Source organism: Vanessa tameamea, chromosome 15 (assembly GCF_037043105.1).
Source record: "Vanessa tameamea isolate UH-Manoa-2023 chromosome 15, ilVanTame1 primary haplotype, whole genome shotgun sequence".
Taxonomy (NCBI): Eukaryota; Metazoa; Arthropoda; class Insecta; order Lepidoptera; family Nymphalidae; genus Vanessa; species Vanessa tameamea.
In genome coordinates this window covers 8162465-8181448 of record NC_087323.1, presented here as the reverse complement: position 1 = coordinate 8181448, position 18984 = coordinate 8162465, and the positions used below count along the sequence as shown (strand labels likewise).

Here is an 18984-nt window from a genome sequence, read left to right as displayed (position 1 = left end):
AATCTACTCTACGGTAAATGGTTATTATTATTAATTTGGCGTCATTTTAATGTACAGAGTAAACATTATGTAAAAACTATTATGTTTAATGATGATTTTCAATTCAATGACAACAGCTGTAATTTAAGATTTGGCGTAAACAAACTACAGAATTTTAAATAGGAACGTGTAGGTATATTTTGGGAGATAGTTGAATATTCTTCAAGTAGATAACGTCTTCGTTTAGAAAGCATACGCCTACCGTTTTGAATACGAAATCATCTAGTTGAACATCAGGAAGGAGAAACTAAATGGTTTATTATTCGTAATCACGGAGATTGCGCAAACATCTTCGAAATTAGTAACTCCCCAGTCGCTAGCATGGTTGACATATCCATTTCCATAGATAAAACATAATCATAAATTTAAAATAATAATAAATGTTGAAATAAAATTATCCAATAAGGGTATCAATATATTTATAGAATAACGGCATTGCCTATAAAAAATGGTTAGGGGATGATTCGTTAATAAACACTGTCTCCTTCTTTCGAATGTCCAATCAATGATGACAAAAACAGAGAAATTAGTGTTTAACCAAACACCTTTATAAACAAAGTTTATAAGTAATACTTATTACGTTTAATTTAATTATCATTATTACGTAACATATTATACTTTTTACTACAGATATTCTGTTTACACAACATCCAAAAATTTCAAAAGACTTTTAAGTATATGTAAAATAATTCATAATAATATGAACCTACCATGAAATATGAGTAATTACAATAACCCGTTATTTGCAAGTCAGTTAAGTCAATTTTGATATTAATCACGTAACATCGGTTTGACGAATTAGAGCAATAATAACCATTATAACGTGTTATTTATGGTTGGAATAGATTAATACCAGCTTGGCGTTAAATTGCATAAACTTCTGGTTACATTATCCAACTGAATAAATAAGAATCGGTTTAAAGAATTGAGGAAGACATATAGAGAGATATATAAAATATTTTCTGAAATTAGGAATGTCACTGATGGCATTTTTAACATTCTAACTAGACTTGACAAAATATAAAGTAAAACAGAATTTAAAATATGTTTACCTATGTATATAGCATTATATGAATTAAATCTAAATAAGTTAATGGAAGTTTAAGATTGTAATTAACTTATAGTAAATTTATTTGTCTCTTTTATACTGAGTGAGAGTATTTTTGAGTGAGTACGTTATTATTACATACAATATGTTATTATAAATCAATCTTAAACCAATATTGCTCAAGTAATTGGTTCACAAATTACGCATCGTGACTTTATCTAACAGCATATCAATTAGAGACAATCTATTGAGTATCGGTGAAATTATTGTGTCTACCGATTTGCGCAATCCCCACCCGCTCGTTGCATATTGACTCACTTTGATGCCATTTCAAAATCTGTTATGTTCGAGGAAGTTGAAACTATACCATCCATTGATTGCTAAAATAATAATTCATTAATTTTATAATTATTTCAGAGTATGTAATTTAATTATGTAGTAATAAAATTATTATTAATATATAAAAACATTCTAAAAGCCTATTATTGAATTTGTGGTCGAAATCCGATATTATGCAACGAGATTTATATTGTTAAGCTCGACAAGCCACGAACGTAATAGCAATGTTTGAATCACCGCATGTTATTTAACTGGACACCTACTTATTAGTTATTAACATAACATTGTTATGCAAATGCGTGCTCATTCTTAAAGATTTTACACAAAATATTTTACTTTTCATCGATTGAAACTTTCAAAATATCCAAATTTGAATTTGTTGGTCGTTATGGGTAGGATTTAATAATTAAACTTGATATAGTTAAAATTCAACATTTTATTAATATCACAATTTCACTGGGACCCATCATACGCCCTTAATTATAATCATTATAATACTATACAGAAACAAGCAAGGACGACACACCATAAAGGGATACAATATACATAATACCATAATACAAGTGCCGACACACATTTTCCTCAACATTTACACCACTAAAAGAATTCACGGGTTATTTAACAATTTTACTTTTAACCTATGTATGTCAGGTACATTTTTATCAAATTTTGAAGCATTAATAATCACAAAGCCTCTGATCAGCAACATATGCTGCAAATTATGCTTATTCAACAGGCAAGAGGAACATCTTAAAATAATTTGAGACGGTGAAGAATTCTTCACACTGGTACGCCCGTAGGATTTAAGTTAAATGCGATTAATAGTGCTCAAATTTGTAACCCTCGCCACTGGCGCCTGAGAGCCCTTGAGAGTGTTCGGGATAGAAATGACCCTGATATTCAGGCTCTTGTACTTCAGCGTAAGCCTTTAAGCCTTCGCCGCCTTCGTAACTGCCAGCGTAATGCTCAAAACCTCCCTGTTGTTCGAAACCACCATGCTGAAGACCAGCGTGTTCTAAGTTTCCTTGCTCCAAAGATCCTTGCTCAAGGCCACCATGTTCAAAACCACCATGACCAAGACTAGCAGCTAAGTGCTCAGTATCCAGTCTGTGGTCTTCCAAGACAAGACCACCACCGTGGCTGTGCTGAGTTTCAGGGTGAATCTGTTTCAAATTTTGTTCAGATTTTCCCTTTTCAAGAGGGTGCTTAAGAAGATGGCTGTGTTCTTTCTTGACATACACTGGAACTGGGTGGAAGTGCTCGAATTTGATAGATTGGTGTGACTTTGCGTGCTCATGTTGAACTTGATGATGGTGTCCTGACTCGCCAATAAGGCCTTGATGGTCGAAGCTCTCCGCATGTTGTGGTGCTTCCTGATGGATAATACCTGGATAGGCAGCCGCCACGGCGAAGAGTCCCAAGAAAATCTGCAAATTAAGTTAAGATAAAGATAAGTAATCCATATATAATATATGTCGTAAGATATGTTTAAGTGTAGTTGAAACTGTTGGCGAATATATTTTGGAGGTGCTATATCTTTTGAAATGAATAGCACGAGGAACTCAACTTCCTTACGTAAGAGAAAGGCTTCCTATAACAAAGTTATTACAATAGTTAACCGATATACCAGGAAGAAAGTATTCTCATTAGCGGTTCATTAACTCTACATAAATTAATATCATAAATACACTTAATAAATTAAATCAACCACTAATAATAATATGCCTTATATTCCAAATTCACCATAGGATTTTATTAACTAAAAACACAAGCACAAAAAACACGTTACGCACATGGTACTTCATTGCGGTAGGTCCAATACTGGTCACGATTCCACGAAAGGGTGGTTGGTAATGCAAGCAATTGCTATTTGCATCGCTTATATACTCAGTTTCTCTGACATTCGCGTGTGTGAGTGCTCTGCTTTGATATTACGTGTACTTGCGAACGGTACATTGGCATTTCGTCCGCGTCTTAAGAACAATAGATAGAAATTTATCTAGAGATAGGAGAAAAAGTCGATCAAAGAACTACGCTATTTAAATATTTAGGTATCATTCTAATGCGATACCACACTAATGTATCTATTAATCGTCATTGATTTGCATTAAAGATATATTTTTTATGCAAATTGTCAATGGAAGCGTATTGAGGATTTGTATATTACTTTAAATTTTGTATAGATATTTCCGTTAATCATTACTAACGTATGCGTAGAAATCATAAAATTAATAAAAATCCAATTTTCTAAATACAAAATAATATATTTGGAAGTGAAGTCAAGAGCGTAATTATAATTACTAGCTAAAATTAAAATCCTGCTAATGTTATGTTAAAAAAAAAAAAATCTAAGAGACATGTAGGTACAAAAAAGTTTAATTGAATTTAATATAAGCTTGGCTTATTATATACATACATATAATGTATTAGACAGTCTACGTCTATATAAACAAACATTATGTATTTCAAAATAATTTTCAGATTTTGCTTAATTTATAAAATGTTACCCTTTACGATAAACATTACGCACGTAACTGGCTCTATTTGTTTTGTAAAAATCTTTAAACATCAAGAAATTATATTAGAAGATTAAATAAAAAGGATCATAAGATATTATGATACTGTATAGCCAAAATGACGTACATATATTGATATTACTATCAATTCATTCTCACTACTCTTACTACTCTTTGTACAAGTGAGCCTACAATAAAAAAAAAACAAATATTTTCAATTCTCTTCGCACAGTTCATTATCATTTACGAAAGGCTTAAGTGTTATAAAAATAAAAGCATTACGTTATATCGTAATAAAATAACGACAAACGAAATTAAGGCCAACAAAGATTGAACTAGATTGTTTTATAAATGAATGTACGGTTTTTGACTAAATAAGTCTGAATATTTTCTTAAGCTTGGTCTTACTTATGTTCATCAATGTAACAACTCTAAGCAATATTGCAATGTATATGTAATTTCTAAAAAGTTTCCTCAAGTCACAAGTCTGGCATTATAATATTCAACCACAATCATTTCAGCTAAGCATTTGAAAGTCGAATCTAAAACGAACTGTTTTTTAATTTTATGTAAGCCTAGGGCAAATGCTAAAGAATGTACAGCCTAAAGAGTAGAATGAATAAAAGATTTCAAGGCCATCCCATACAATCTTTAACAAACAAATTAAAATATGCATGGTATTCATTGAAAAAAAGAAACATATTTCAGATTAATTATGTTTAACAACTTGGTGATCACTTTGTTTTTGATAATTATTTAAGTTATTAATTTAACGTTATATTTAAATCTTTTATAACTTATTATTATGTATAGACTATTATATCAAATTAATTACTTAATTAAATTACTTTTTGATAACATTACATTGTAAATCTCACTTATTTTTTTTTAATTGGTTAGTTTAAAGAGTATAAGGGATGAATTATTAGCATATTGGTTTAGATCGAACAAGACATATTAAATAGAAAGCTAGTTTGTTTTTAAATATTATCTTAATTAATTAATTATATTATTATATTTAAAAAAACCATGCGAATAATTGATTATATTTATAAAAAAAAAAACATTTAGTTGTTAAAGGTTTTGACAGTCTATATCATTAAAAAAGGTTTCATATCGAGAAGTGTAATAGAGACGGTGTAAATTATAAGTTGCAATATTCTGCAACTCAACCGGAGTAATACCACGTTAGGTATTTTATCGTTACAAAATAAAAAGTAACTCAAATTTCCAGAGATATCAGTTATTTATTATGTTTATATCGATTTTTACTTTTAATATAATAAGTATTTTTATTTTTTTTTTGTTATTTTTTTCTATAATCAATGATTACGTAAATGAGGCAAACATTGAAATAACATATTTCTTATTAAACGGTGCAACGGAGCAATAAAGTAATCTTTTCGGACTCTACACAGATCTATGAAATTTCGCCATCGTCCGCGAAGTAAACTGCCGAATCTGATTACCATTAAAGTGTATACTGTTGAATATATTGGATACCTTGCCTGTATTTAATTTTAAGGCATTATATGATACGATAGACTTAACGTTGAAATAATAGCAAAAATTCTTTGAAATAAAATTCAAAGAGAGCGGCATTTAGTATTTAATACAACCTAGTCTAGTCTTTTTATCGCAATAAATTATTTATAAGCTACGGGATATCCTTTCATATTAAGAAATTTCAAAACTAAATTATTTTAACTTTTTATTTATTATATATGTTATAAATAGAGCGATAATATCATTCAATTTCTTTAGATATTAGTATAATGCAAATTCAAGTGCATTAAATGTTTAATAGTTTTATAAAGAACAATTAAATGTAAATTGTTATGTGGAAATAGAAAGTAACGATATATTTACGTCAAATGAAAACGTTAATAGTCTATCTGCATTCCTAATAATAATAACAATTATTTGTTTCTTAAAATGAAAAGCAAAAAGTTTAAAAAAAATAATGATCTCATCATATATTCGGTTACATAAATATTTTCAAATGTGATTTTTCGTAAAGATTATCTTAAGTGCAACATTCCAAAGAGAATTGAGCTGATGCAAGAAATATTTTCGAAACAGAAAATTACAGTACTTTTTATTATTTCTGTCTATTTTAAATTCATAATTATCTAGGAACGAGAACAAGTAAGGCAGACACTCGATATTACAGGCGACATTACGTAAATCAAACCTAAGGTTGGCTAGGAAACTGTATCACACTCACTGTTTGAAATTCGAATCCCAATGTTGTTCCACCTTGAGTAATATATCGATTGCAAATTTAGTATCAATAACATTTTTTTTTAATTATATGTTGTATCCAAGAAAACAATTTGCGTTAAGATCTTTGTGACTGGTATGAAACTAATAAATTGTAAATTGAATTACGAAAACACATTAGATTTGCTTATGTAATTCGAACAGGTAATGAAACAGCAATGAATGTCTACACATTTAGATAAACAGTGACGAAAAATTTGAATCCATTGTATACTCTTTCACATGTACATTCAATGTTACTTTTTTATATTTAAATATGGAACGATTTTAATGATTTCCTGATTTAAAATAAGTATGTTCTAATAATTTTGACGTCTTATCAAAATGTCGTTAAGATATAATATATTAATTCTACATTCAAGTTTTTTTATGACAAAATAAAAATACCTATATTAATAAGTATGACATTTCGAACGGTAAATATAATTTGTTATTACAGAAGATAAATATAAATAAAAATTTTGATGATGTATCGTAAATATTTGAACTAGGTAACACTACAATTAAATTTAAAAAAACAACCTACTTAAAAATCTTTTCTAAATCCTCTCAAAATGTCACTTACATTCAATAATTTCAAGAAGATGATAAAAATGTAATTTGAGCATTACATCTATATAACGATTAATTATGACATTTCTGTACAAATATTACGTGAAATCAACGACCAATAATTGTTCTGCAGCACACATACTACCTACGTTAGTGTGTTGTATATATATTAATGATAATTAAGTAAGTAGGTACTTTCTGTACATACACGCGATGTAATTAATACACGATTAATTAGAATAAATAAAGTGCATCAGAAGAATTTACATAATGCACCCTACAATACATTTATAATGACATTTTTTATAGTTCGGTAATGTATCCAGGTGAGCGTTATTAAATAAAATCCTCAACTAACAAATTTTTTTGTTTACTAATACACTAGACCCCGGCTTTGCACGGGTGCAAAGTTGATACTAAATATACTACAGAATGTCTTACAACGTTCATAGCTTTTTTATCTTTAGACTATACAAACCGCTATGTGCTTGCATTTTAAATCTGTAATATCTTCGAAAATATTCATTTAAATTACATGCTGTAAAGGGTCATATTGATCTATATTAAAAGCACAATGTATTTAAGGTACTTAATTGCATAAGGATGAATGCTGTATTGCTTAAATTCGCTTCGAAAATAAACCATTATTTCTCGTAAAAAGTAAAGGATAAAAAATGGCTATTGTGGGTTATCTCTAAGAGATAGACATCGCGGACTTTTTTGAAGACCTTTTTAAGGTGTACAATATTTTAGTGCATTATTTTGATCTATCTCGTAGGGTTCAGCCAGCGTTTGCAATGTAAGCATAAAACAAATGTGTTTATTTACGACATTCCTCTAAAATGATTAGTGTTTCTCTACTATATTGTGAATGTTTAATACATATAAACTTTACTCTTGGATCAATCTATCTATTGAAAAAAACCGCATCAAAATCCGTTGTGTAATTTTAAAGATCTAAGAATACACAGGGACAGACAGCGGTAAGCGACTTTGTTTTATACTATGTTATAAAGAGAAAATAATCTTTATTAATTATTTATGGTTCTTACTCCAAATTTTCATAGACAATATAAATCCTAGTATTCTCTATCTATGCTTATCTTATCTATATATGCTTCTGTTTAAACAATCCCATTAGTAACAATGTTCATACATATTATAAGCTATTTTCTATCGTTACCCTCAATAATATGTGACGTGACGAGATTTTGATTCGTTGGATAACATAGACTTGTAACAACTTCGATCTCTAATCATTTACATTTTATAGTTTCATTTAAATATCGTGCTACGTTGAAGTTTCCGTGAGGTATAAAATATTCCATAAAATATGATTTTCTTTTATGGATAAACTAGGTGTTGCCTGCGGCTTGGCTCGCGGGGAAGTTGAATATTATATTTACAGATAAATTGAAAATATTACGTTAAGACCTCTTTGTATGCCACATTGGTGTGTATTTCACCCCTTAGGGTAGAATATCCAGAAACGCTTAAATGTATATCTACTAATTTTATTAATCAGTATCCTGAAATAAAGTTTCACGCTTCTAATTTCAAAAATGACGAACTTCCCGTTTTGTCAACAAAGTTCCAAGTTTCCCAAACAACTCCATTTTGATGTAATCCTAAACAAGGCTTTCAATACTTACTTAGTACCTACCGAAGAGGTGAATATTGAGGTCCCATACAGATAAAATATGAATAAATCGTAATTTTATTTGTCTATAAAGCTTAGTTCCAGTTTCCCTCATGTATTTCACTTTGTATTTTATTTTACTCATCCCTATGTATATTGTATGTTTATTTATTTAAGTAGGATTCAAATTTTACTTGCAAAATTTTAACTCAATAAATATAAATACTTATCTATATTAGTACACAAACAAACGTGAACTGAAAAGATGAAAAGATGGTACAATAATATCAATTTTTTAAACTAAGGGTCTCCTCATTCAGCGGCCTCAAGTTTCTGACGGAGTTAGTTCGTCACCAATCAATGGGTTAGTGAAATGCGCTTGTCTTCAATTCTTCAATAGAAATAACCGCATTAATTAAATATAAAAACAAATATATAGGTAATAATATAGACGTAATTTTATTAATTTTATAAAACAAGATTGTACCTGCGACTTTCACATCGCTCGGCCACTTGTATACCGTTTAACTAATGTGGTTTAAAAATAATATAAGCATAACATTATTTTATAGAATTCGTTAATCAAATATTTTAAATTTATTCTAATCCAACCGTCTTCGAATCGAATCTCTTGATTAAATTCAATCCATCTTCTGTGATCGCCTACCTAGTTACCTACTTTCATTAGATCATATAACACATACTTAAATAACCATATTAATATTCGTACACGGCTTTGACATTGCAACTGTTTTAGCGGTAGTCAAAATTTACATATACAGCCTTACGCTATATATGTAAATTTATACTAAGCGTAATATTATATACGCCATCACAGCCGTTATTTGTTGATACTTTATTATAGATTAATTTTAAACAATCATTATGTAAACAAATCTAGGAAATCCATTTAACCCCACCTCTATAGTTTTATTGATTTTAAACATAGCTACGTATAACGTACCTACATATATTCAATTCGGATGATAATACAATAATTTGATATCATCTTAAATCATCAATGGTTACTTATACTTTAGCTATTCAGTTTATTTAACGAATTCATTTAAAAAAAAAATCTCGTTTTTTAAGTATTAATTATTAGGTACCTACTTCAAGTGAATCTAAATATATTAAAAAATATAGTAAGTTTAAGTTATGCCTAATAACAATATTTTAATGTATAATTGTTACAACTAAATTATGTCAACAAAGGAAGTGTCATCGCAATTTCTACGTCGGAAATGTCTTAACCGAGTTAGCTAATGCTACAGAAATAATTATTGCTTCGGATGACAAGGGCACTGGCGTGCTACTTATTTTGTAATAACTATATACCTAATAACAACTATTAAAAAAAAGTTAAGTTGACTAGTTTATTTATAACAATTTCATAGAGGGTTATCCATAAAGGTAATTATATATAACACAAATATAGAACATATTATAAAATATATTCGGTCTGCTAACTGCAATTCCAATCAATGAAAGTTGGTTTTATAGGATATTTAACTCTGAGAAAATAGTTGCGTAACGACTTGTCGTTTATTTCGCACGCTCTCGTAAGATATAATTCAATAACGCATTATGCTTTGTTGTTTATTTGGATGACTTGAAAATAATAGGTATTTACTTATAAATATATACTAGTCAAGTTTTAGGTGTTTTAATATTTTCTGTGTATACACAAATGAATTGATTTTTAATTTCTGTGAATATTCTACTAAGACAATTACAAAAATTTCTTGAAGTAATCTCGAAATATACGTTGACATTTATTTTATTTCAAATCTCAAACTGGTCCTCCGACATCAATATAGTACATAGTTCTGGTTTTCGGACTTGCCTAATGCCTATCATCAATGTTGCGAGTTCAGAAAATATATTTTACTTATTATGGTTTTATTCTTTTTTATTATTAAGTAAATGGTTATTTTATTTTTATAAAATATTCTTATATTTTTATGATATAAGTAATTGTTCTTGATCACTAGTTGTGGGAAATATAAATGTCAATTTTATTTATCTCACACGAAAATAACTATTCGATATTAACCAGATATGGTAAAAGATATAAAGTATATAACTATTTATTTACTGATCTTCAAGAATAGACTAGGAAATTGGACAGGATCTAATAGAGTCTATTGTTGATTAAAAACTGGCTTTTTTAAATATAGGATGAAATTTATAATACAATAGTAATATATTGGCTTAACAATTGATTCAAAACGAATAATTCAAACACCGAATAATTTTTAAATATCTTTGGTTTTTATATATGTTTGTATAACACTCAATAAATGTACATTATATTATAGGTATATATAAGCGACAACCCAAAATATTTTTATAATATTTGTAGTGACAAAATAAGGATCTCATATTTTTATAAAACATTTTTTAAGATATATTATAATAAACATTTATTTAATATTAACTGAAACCGAATCAACTTTTACGTGACGATTATCATGTTATGTTAAATTGTAGCTCGTATTTGTCATACAATAGACATAAATAATACGTAGACCATAATCTCTATGGTATCTGCACCAATGGCGGCAACGGCCAATCACATTAAAGCATTGGACGTTTTGTTTGTAACGTATTGAATTTTGAAAACTTCAAACGATCGAGTCTCCTAAAAACCAGTGTCGTATCAATTTCTGAAAAATTGAGATCGTTGAAAACAACGAAAGATTTAGGATTAAGTGGTTAGTGTGTAAAAAGGAGTGAATTTTAAAAAAATACTTGGAAGGTTTTTCGAAAAAATGATTACGTTAACTGAGGATGTCGGCAAGCTGTTGTAAGTTTTTTCTTAAATTTATAGGAACAAAAATCGTTATTAAAACCATCTTTACATTATTTGGATATTTATATCAGATATATAATTAGAATTCTTTAAAATGACGTACAAAATTTAATGTGATGGGTAAATAGTTATTGCATTAAACAAACGATTTTTAATCGTGTAAATTATTTATTAGTAGGTAAAAGGTTGCAGTTTCATTTATTTCCTAAAGTAATAGTATGAATTTAATTTCAGCAATGAGGTTCTTCATGAAATATCTCAGAATATTCGTCACATGATGGAAGAACTTTGGCTTAACTGGTCTCATTTGGGCGTGGATGACAGTACAAAAGTTAGCAATATAATCAAACTGAAACAGATTGAGAAGGAGTTTCATAAAGATGTGATATCGGAAACCAGACAAAAACTTATAATAATGCAAAGTCAAGTAGACAGTAAGTATGAAATTTCAAAACCAACAGTCTAGAAACGGAATAATTATCATAAAATATTATTATCAATGTCTATATAAATGACCTTCTAAAAGTTTATAAGAGCCCACATTGTGTATTTCACACAGTTTTGATGTTAATTTCATGTGCAAATAATTACTGACAGTAGTACATGGGCACCAGTTTGAACAATATATTTATAAGGAAAATTTCTGCATTTTATTTGACTGTAACACAGTGTGGATTATTTTCAATTTCAAAGGGTTTTCATTATATAAACTCAATATAATAAAACTTTATTAAACAATCCATATATATATCATTTAAATTAAGTAAAATTTTAGAGTTAAAAGAAGAAACAGAAGAACTAAGCCGATGTCTATCGGTGGATATAACAATATTGGAATTCAAAGAAGAAATGATGTTAGTTGATTACAAGAGAGAATTAGAAGAGCAGATAGCTGGGTAAGACATTAATTAATGTATTGTAATTTTTAACTTATCTTCTGCTTAAATTTCAAGTAATATTTTAATATTTTTATAACATAAAAGTAACAAAAAAATCTTAACAATATATTAATCTTAATTGTTAATGAATAATATAGATATAGAGAGCAAATGGAACAGCGTCGCAAGAAGATGAAAAGGCTTGTTGAGTGGCAGAGGGACCTTACTGAAAAGCTTGGTGTCACAACCCATGAGCTACAAGAGATACCTTTGCCTGCTGAAGATGAATTGGATAAGCTTAAAGATCACTTGGAAGTCCTGCAAGCCGAGAGGGACAAGAGGGCAGAATTGTTTCTAAACACACAAGCTGAAATTAAGGATATTATGGGTATGAAATAAAGTTTTTCAATAAATATAATTTACACAGTTATAAACTTTATTATTGTGTCATTTAATGTTCCATATACATTATAAATAAGTAAATTATTTCTTGTATTAATAGTATTTCAAAGCAATTATAAATTGATTTGTATGTTTATTAAGGTTCATGAAATCTTTTATTATAATAAAATACCATTAAATTATACAACTTATTTACTAAATTAATAAGTAATTCTAAAAATATTGTAACTGTCTTTGTTTTATAAAGTATTTATATAAGTATACTTTTTAAGTTTTAACTATGATTAGGTATAAAACTTATCTTCATCCTTTTCTTGATGTCATCAAAATTATATTTTTAGATAAGTTACAAATAAAACCACAAAGTAAGTTTGAGCAATCTGTCGTAACATCTCTATCAGTGGACTTTAAGGTTACTGATTACAATATGGATCGCCTGGCAAAGTTGAAACAAGATCTGCAAGAGAAGTATGACCAAACTAACAATCGTGTAAGTAGTATCTCTTCAATAAACATAAAGCCTTTAAAAACTATATCTTCTTGTCAAATCTGATATGACAGTAGAGCCAATAGAATTGACTAAAGTGTCAGGCCTTAAACGGAGATAAACATTTGTAAACTTTTTATTGATTATTTATATTGTGCTAGAGAATAACAATAAACAGGGTCTCAAACATAATAAATGTTTGTTAGTGAAATATAGAAGAACTTATGTTAATCTCTTAACATTTGTACATATTCAATTAAAATGTACTTTTTATATGTAGGTTTTAGAATTGCGAGAGAGACTAACTAAACTTTGGGACTGTTTGGAGGAAGACTATATTTATCGTGATAACTTCCTACAAGCACATCCTGGTTGTCACCCTGCTACGGAAACAGCACTAAAGGAGGAAATAAAAAGATGTGATCAAATTAAAAGACAAAAGATTGCGGTAATTATTCATCATTATCTTTTCTTTCCAATAATTTCATCTTATTGCAATAAAACTTACCAGAAGTAACTTTTACCTTGTTTTGGATACATGTTACAATTAATTTAATTGTAATACAGACATTTTTGTTTGCTATATAATTGATTATGTTAATTCTGTAATAAAAAAAATTCAAACTTAGAGCAAATTTTAATTATAGAACTGCACTCAGCTACATAGAGATGCACTAAATTATTTTTTTATTTATTTATTCTCTTTATTGTCCATGACATTTAGCACAAAAAAAAACTTTAAATAAAAAACAATATATATATGTATGCAGTACAAAAGGTTTGAGTGTGGACTGTATCACTCGTTAGTGAATTTTTAAAGACAGCCATTTTATTAAGATATTTCAAAATAACCTATATATAATTTTATAATATAAAGTTTATTCTATTATATTTCTGTTGCCTTTACTGAACTTTAACATTTCTGAAAACTAATGACTAAGAGCAGCTTATTTGTTAAAATAAATGACTACATTGAACTTATAATTATATATATTGTACTAAAACCAGTGAATGTTAATTTTATAATAGTCTTTAAAAGCTCTATTTACTAGGAAATTTTAATCTTAATTCTCAGGTGTTTGTTGCAAATGTCCGTACAAAAATAAAGTTAATGTGGGACAATGTAATGTACTCAACCCAAGAGAGAGAGGAATTTTTGCATTACTACCAGGATATATTCACCGAAGATACCCTCACCTTGCATGAACTATATTTGGATAGAATTACCAAATATTACAATGATAACAAGTAAGTGTATGTTTTTAGTTAGATTTATATAATATCAAGAATTTAATCTGTTAATTAATTATTATCTCTACCAATACTATAAATGGGTAGTTTTTCTTCATGTTAAAACAATGCATAGATATAATTTAGATTAGAAGATTAGAGTCTATTATCTGTAATTTATGTTTAAATTTAAGGCATTTAGGTTATATATAAATAAAAAAAAAATTCCTTCAGGCATATCTTTGAGCTGGTAGTAACACGCAAGAATCTATGGTTGAAAATGACTGAACTGGAAGCACGTGCTTCTGAGCCTGGCCGATATCACAACCGTGGAGGACAATTGCTGCGAGAAGAGAAGGAACGGAAGACAATAGTTAGCAATGTACTTGGTTTTATTTATTTTATAATATATTTAAGGTTTAAAATCCTGATGATGGCCTAGTGGTTAAAATACAGGAATCTTACTCAGAGTTGAAAAGTTCAAGGCCTGGCAAGTACCACTAAACTATCAGGTGCTTTATGTGTGTTTATGATTCACCTCATGCTGGGGATGAATGTCTGCCACAGGTGGAATATAATCATTTTCTTAAAAGGAGAGAAGGTTGTTTTTGAAGAATGAAAAACAATATGTACTAAAGTTTTACAGTGAACAATGGAAATTTTCAATTATATATTTAAATCACCTTCAGACAGTGCATTTTGAAACTTGAAAATATTTTATTATTAGTCTTATAAACATGGACACACTGTTTTTTTTGCAAGTATTTAATAATATTCTTTTTTTTGACAGTTACCTAAAATCGAAGCACAGATTCGAGACTTGGTCACTGAATACGAGTCTAAGACAGGCACCACCTTCACTGTGGACGGAAAACCTCTTTTGCAGTTGATACAAGATGAGTGGGAGATTAGAAAAGCGGTTAGTTGGAAACACTAATTAATTTTTATTATATATTTATATAAGTCTTACAAAATGAGAATGTAATGAAAGTTTGTTGGAAGATATAAATCTTATGCCATATTCAATCAATAATTTTTATTCCTCCTTTATTATATAAATTAAAAAATACATTTATTTTATTGGTAAAATATACTTTGGATTATTTTTTATTATTTTTGTTCACATAGATAATTGCTCCTTTATTAGGACATAATTAATATTTTAAAATAAACACATTGTACATCTTATATAGGAGCGTCATAACAAGCTGTCGGCTCGCAAGCAGGCGCTCACCCCTACCACCCCACTGTTCCGATCGCTTGCAACTTCCCCTCTCGGCAAACGAAATCGCACAGCTGCTGGCTTAGCCGCCACCGTCGAGAAGAACAGGTATTTTATTATCACGTTTTATTGATATATGTCTCGGTCTACTGATGAGCTATTTATTAAGTTACTGTTAGGTATTTGAAATTTTAAACTGATCAGAAAATTCTGAATTGTAAATTGATAATGGATAAAATATTATACATGAGACATGACCAAAAGGCAAATAACATTGATTTTAATTTTTATGAAAACATATAAAATTTACTATTCCATTTATTATTAATTTTTAAACTTAAATAGGTGGGTTTACATCAAATAGTAATTGTTGCATGAATAGTTTAATAAATTTTATTGTATGTCATTTCAATTAATGATAGCTACTCCCTACACATTTCAATATTTTGCATGTAAATAGTACTAATTGATAAAAATAAATAAATGTTTAAAATCGGAGAACCTCTCACCATCAATGCATGTTAATTACAAGTGTTTAGTCAGTGTAAGCAGTTCTTTTGACTTCTAGACCCCCCAACAAGCGTCAACTCATCACGGGCAGCGCTGCAAAAGCCGTCACCACTCTCTCCTCCAATCTGTCCGCGCTCAAGAGATCTGCTATATCGACTGTAAAGAGGTAAGCAAAGGATTCATTGATTTATACAGATTGATAGCAACAGCAAACTTTTAAAAGAAAAACACATTTCTTTAATCATAATTTAATATCTATAACTATAGAAATATAAAATTTTAACTAATAATGGTGAACAACTTGACTATAATAATATTTTTTTGTAATATTATTTATTTCTAATCTATTTCCCACATAAAGTTTTTAGTGTACTATCTGTTATACTTTTCCCAGCATTCCCCAGCAAACTGTCCGTGCAAATGGTGTTCAGTCTGAGTATGTTGATATGTTTAACTTTTATCTCATACTATGTAAAACATGAATGGCCATGCTCACTGTGTAGTCGTACTTCTATGTAAAAAGGAATATTAATTTAGCAGTTTATTGTTGAAAATTTAAAAATCTTGCTCTGATACAAAAATACTTGTCATCCCTTCTACTATTTCAGCGCTCGTTTGTAACTTAATGAAGTGAAAATATTCACGTCATGCAGGCAAGTTTGATTATTGACACGTAGCTAAAAGTTAATTATACATTACATAAGTAGAGGGAATGAGAAGTGTTGTTATTGTAGAACAATCCATAACTAGTTGCTGCCCAATTAAATTGGTTAATTATAGTGTAATTATTTAGTTGCTCTATTTAGTAATTATTATACTGAATTGTATTCTTACGTAATTAGTAAATTAGAAATTAGATCTTATCTTGTATTATTGATTTGTTAATGTTTTGAATAAGAAATTTATCTCTCTCTTTTATTATTCTCTTATTCGAATAATTTGTATATGCGAAAATTGTTTCTTGTTTCTGTAAAAAAAAAATATAGTCGTCTATATGGCAGAAATTTGTACATTATTATTAGTATAGATTAAAGTACCCGGACATCATTAGTAAATTGCTTTTGTTATTTTAGTATGAAATAATAAAAAAAGGTGCATAAAAAATCTAAATAAAAAATAAACAATGTTGGTTTTGCTATAATCAAAATCTCTGCTAATGGATAATCTGCACTAATATAATAAAATACCAATTTGCAGACGCATCAGCGGGCGGCTGGCGGCACGCGCCGTGGCGGAGGGCAAGGGGGAGCACGCCAAACGGAAACTAGACTACGGCGGGGAGGGCAAGAAGACTCCGAAGGCCACCGTTAACGGCAGCATTCTCAAACACAAGCGAACCGTGAGTCAATTACACAAAATGCATCGTGTGTACATATTTCATCAATAATCAAAAAGCCAAATCAATAGTCATAACTTAAAAGTGGTAAATTAAAAATATTTTTAAACATAACGATTTCTTATATTTGTAGTATGTTGTTTTTAATATATGTCTTAACGTCCTCAGTCGCTCGGTCGTCGTCGCAGCGGCGGTCGGCGGTCGACTGGCGGTGCGCTGTCGGGCGAATCTCGCGCCACAGACCCGCTTATGGAGACCACGCTTCTCACCACATACACTGACTTCAAGGTGACCTCATTGCTCTAAGATAATCTTAAATGCGTGTCTTTTGACCGAAGGATTTCATTAAAGTTGAAGGAGGAGAGGTTAACGGATGTATGTTCAGCAATCAAAATATGTATAACATTTTTAGTCTTATATTTGGTTTAATTTAGGTGTAAATTAAATATAAGAATATCCTGATGATTTATTATGAACAAGATATGCTCAGTCCTTATCATTTTCAGAATCGCTATAAGCATTTCATTTAATGACTAGACTACTATAGTTTGTACGTAACAAATTAATGTTAATTAATTAATAATATATTTTATCATCAATAGGACGGCATTAACGAAAAACAGATCAGTCGAAGCTCGATGGCTAACAACAAAGGCCACGAAGTAAACTTACCGACTATCATTTTTCAAACCTTAGAAGAGAGAAAAGAGACCCCAAAAAAAACTTTAAAAACGAATCCCACTCCACTGACGCCTAAAATCGGAAAGGAGAATATACAACACGTGAATATGCCAATGACGCCTAAGAGTAATCTCCTCTGTACGCCCACGAGACTAACTCGATCCGCCTTGAAGTTGAATAATGATGGTTTCGCGACCCCCCGAGCTCCCCTCAGCGCGAACAAAGTGAACCTTCAGAGACAAAACACAGCCACCAGTATGTCCTTAAAGACGACTCCAAACAACGTTAGCCGGTCTAAGTCGCATTCACATTTAATGCGAGCCAAAAACTTCCCACCCCTCATATGATGCGCTTCGACATGATGATGTACGCATATTTTAATACAATGCTGTGCTCCTTTTATTACAAATAGTAATGTACTAAGATATGTGGACAATCAATGACATAAGTGAGATTTTTAGAACAAAAATCGAATGTTGATTTATGACATACCAGTTAAAATATTCCATTTGTATGTGTCACAATTATTATTATTATTATATTTGATAGGTTTAATTGACATTGTATTGAGGTAATTTAATATGTTAATAGATTATGTTATGAATAGTATATTTTTTACGTAGTTTCATATGTTTTTGAAGATTTTCAGTTGGACATAATTTTCGTTTTAGTTGTGTTTTATATAGTATCATAGTTTAGAATAACTGGATTGATAAAAGTTTTAAAGTCACCGATTAAAGTTATGACGAAATACCATCAAATAATTTTTATTTTTATTCATACTATTTACTTGATAATACTCAGTAATTATTGTCCTGGCAGCTTTAACTGTTCGTTTGTGAGATGTACTTAATACTGGTCAGTATTGTATGATTTGAAGATGTCTTAGCACGTGTGGTTCACTATTTTTATGCACATTAATATATGATAATTTTCGATATAATGTAATTTGGAATAATTTGAATTTGTAAATTATGGTTGTAATATATTATTCATAGTTTTATTTG

At 29.3% G+C, this 18984-nt stretch overlaps 2 protein-coding genes across 2 annotated transcripts; one reads left to right on the top strand and one right to left on the bottom strand.

Annotated features, from left to right (window-relative positions):
- Window positions 1–1846: 1846 nt before the first annotated feature.
- Window positions 1847–3361, bottom strand: LOC113399678 (cation channel sperm-associated protein 1). Its single transcript, XM_026638863.2, has 2 exons — window positions 3220–3361; window positions 1847–2853 (listed from the first exon to the last, which is right to left on the bottom strand). The coding sequence occupies exons 1-2, from the start codon at window positions 3229–3231 to the stop codon at window positions 2245–2247; spliced, it is 621 nt and encodes a 206-aa protein (XP_026494648.1). The 5' UTR covers window positions 3232–3361; the 3' UTR covers window positions 1847–2244.
- Window positions 3362–11010: 7649 nt separating this feature from the next.
- On the top strand, window positions 11011–18980 carry LOC113399670 (protein regulator of cytokinesis 1-like). Its single transcript, XM_026638854.2, has 14 exons — window positions 11011–11225; window positions 11466–11665; window positions 12007–12127; window positions 12268–12497; window positions 12853–13001; window positions 13279–13446; window positions 14074–14246; window positions 14463–14610; window positions 15019–15147; window positions 15422–15558; window positions 16019–16126; window positions 17158–17299; window positions 17465–17584; window positions 17899–18980. Exons 1-14 carry the CDS (start codon window positions 11191–11193, stop codon window positions 18322–18324), a joined length of 2286 nt encoding a protein of 761 aa, XP_026494639.2. The 5' UTR covers window positions 11011–11190; the 3' UTR covers window positions 18325–18980.
- The last annotated feature ends 4 nt before the right edge of the window (window positions 18981–18984 follow it).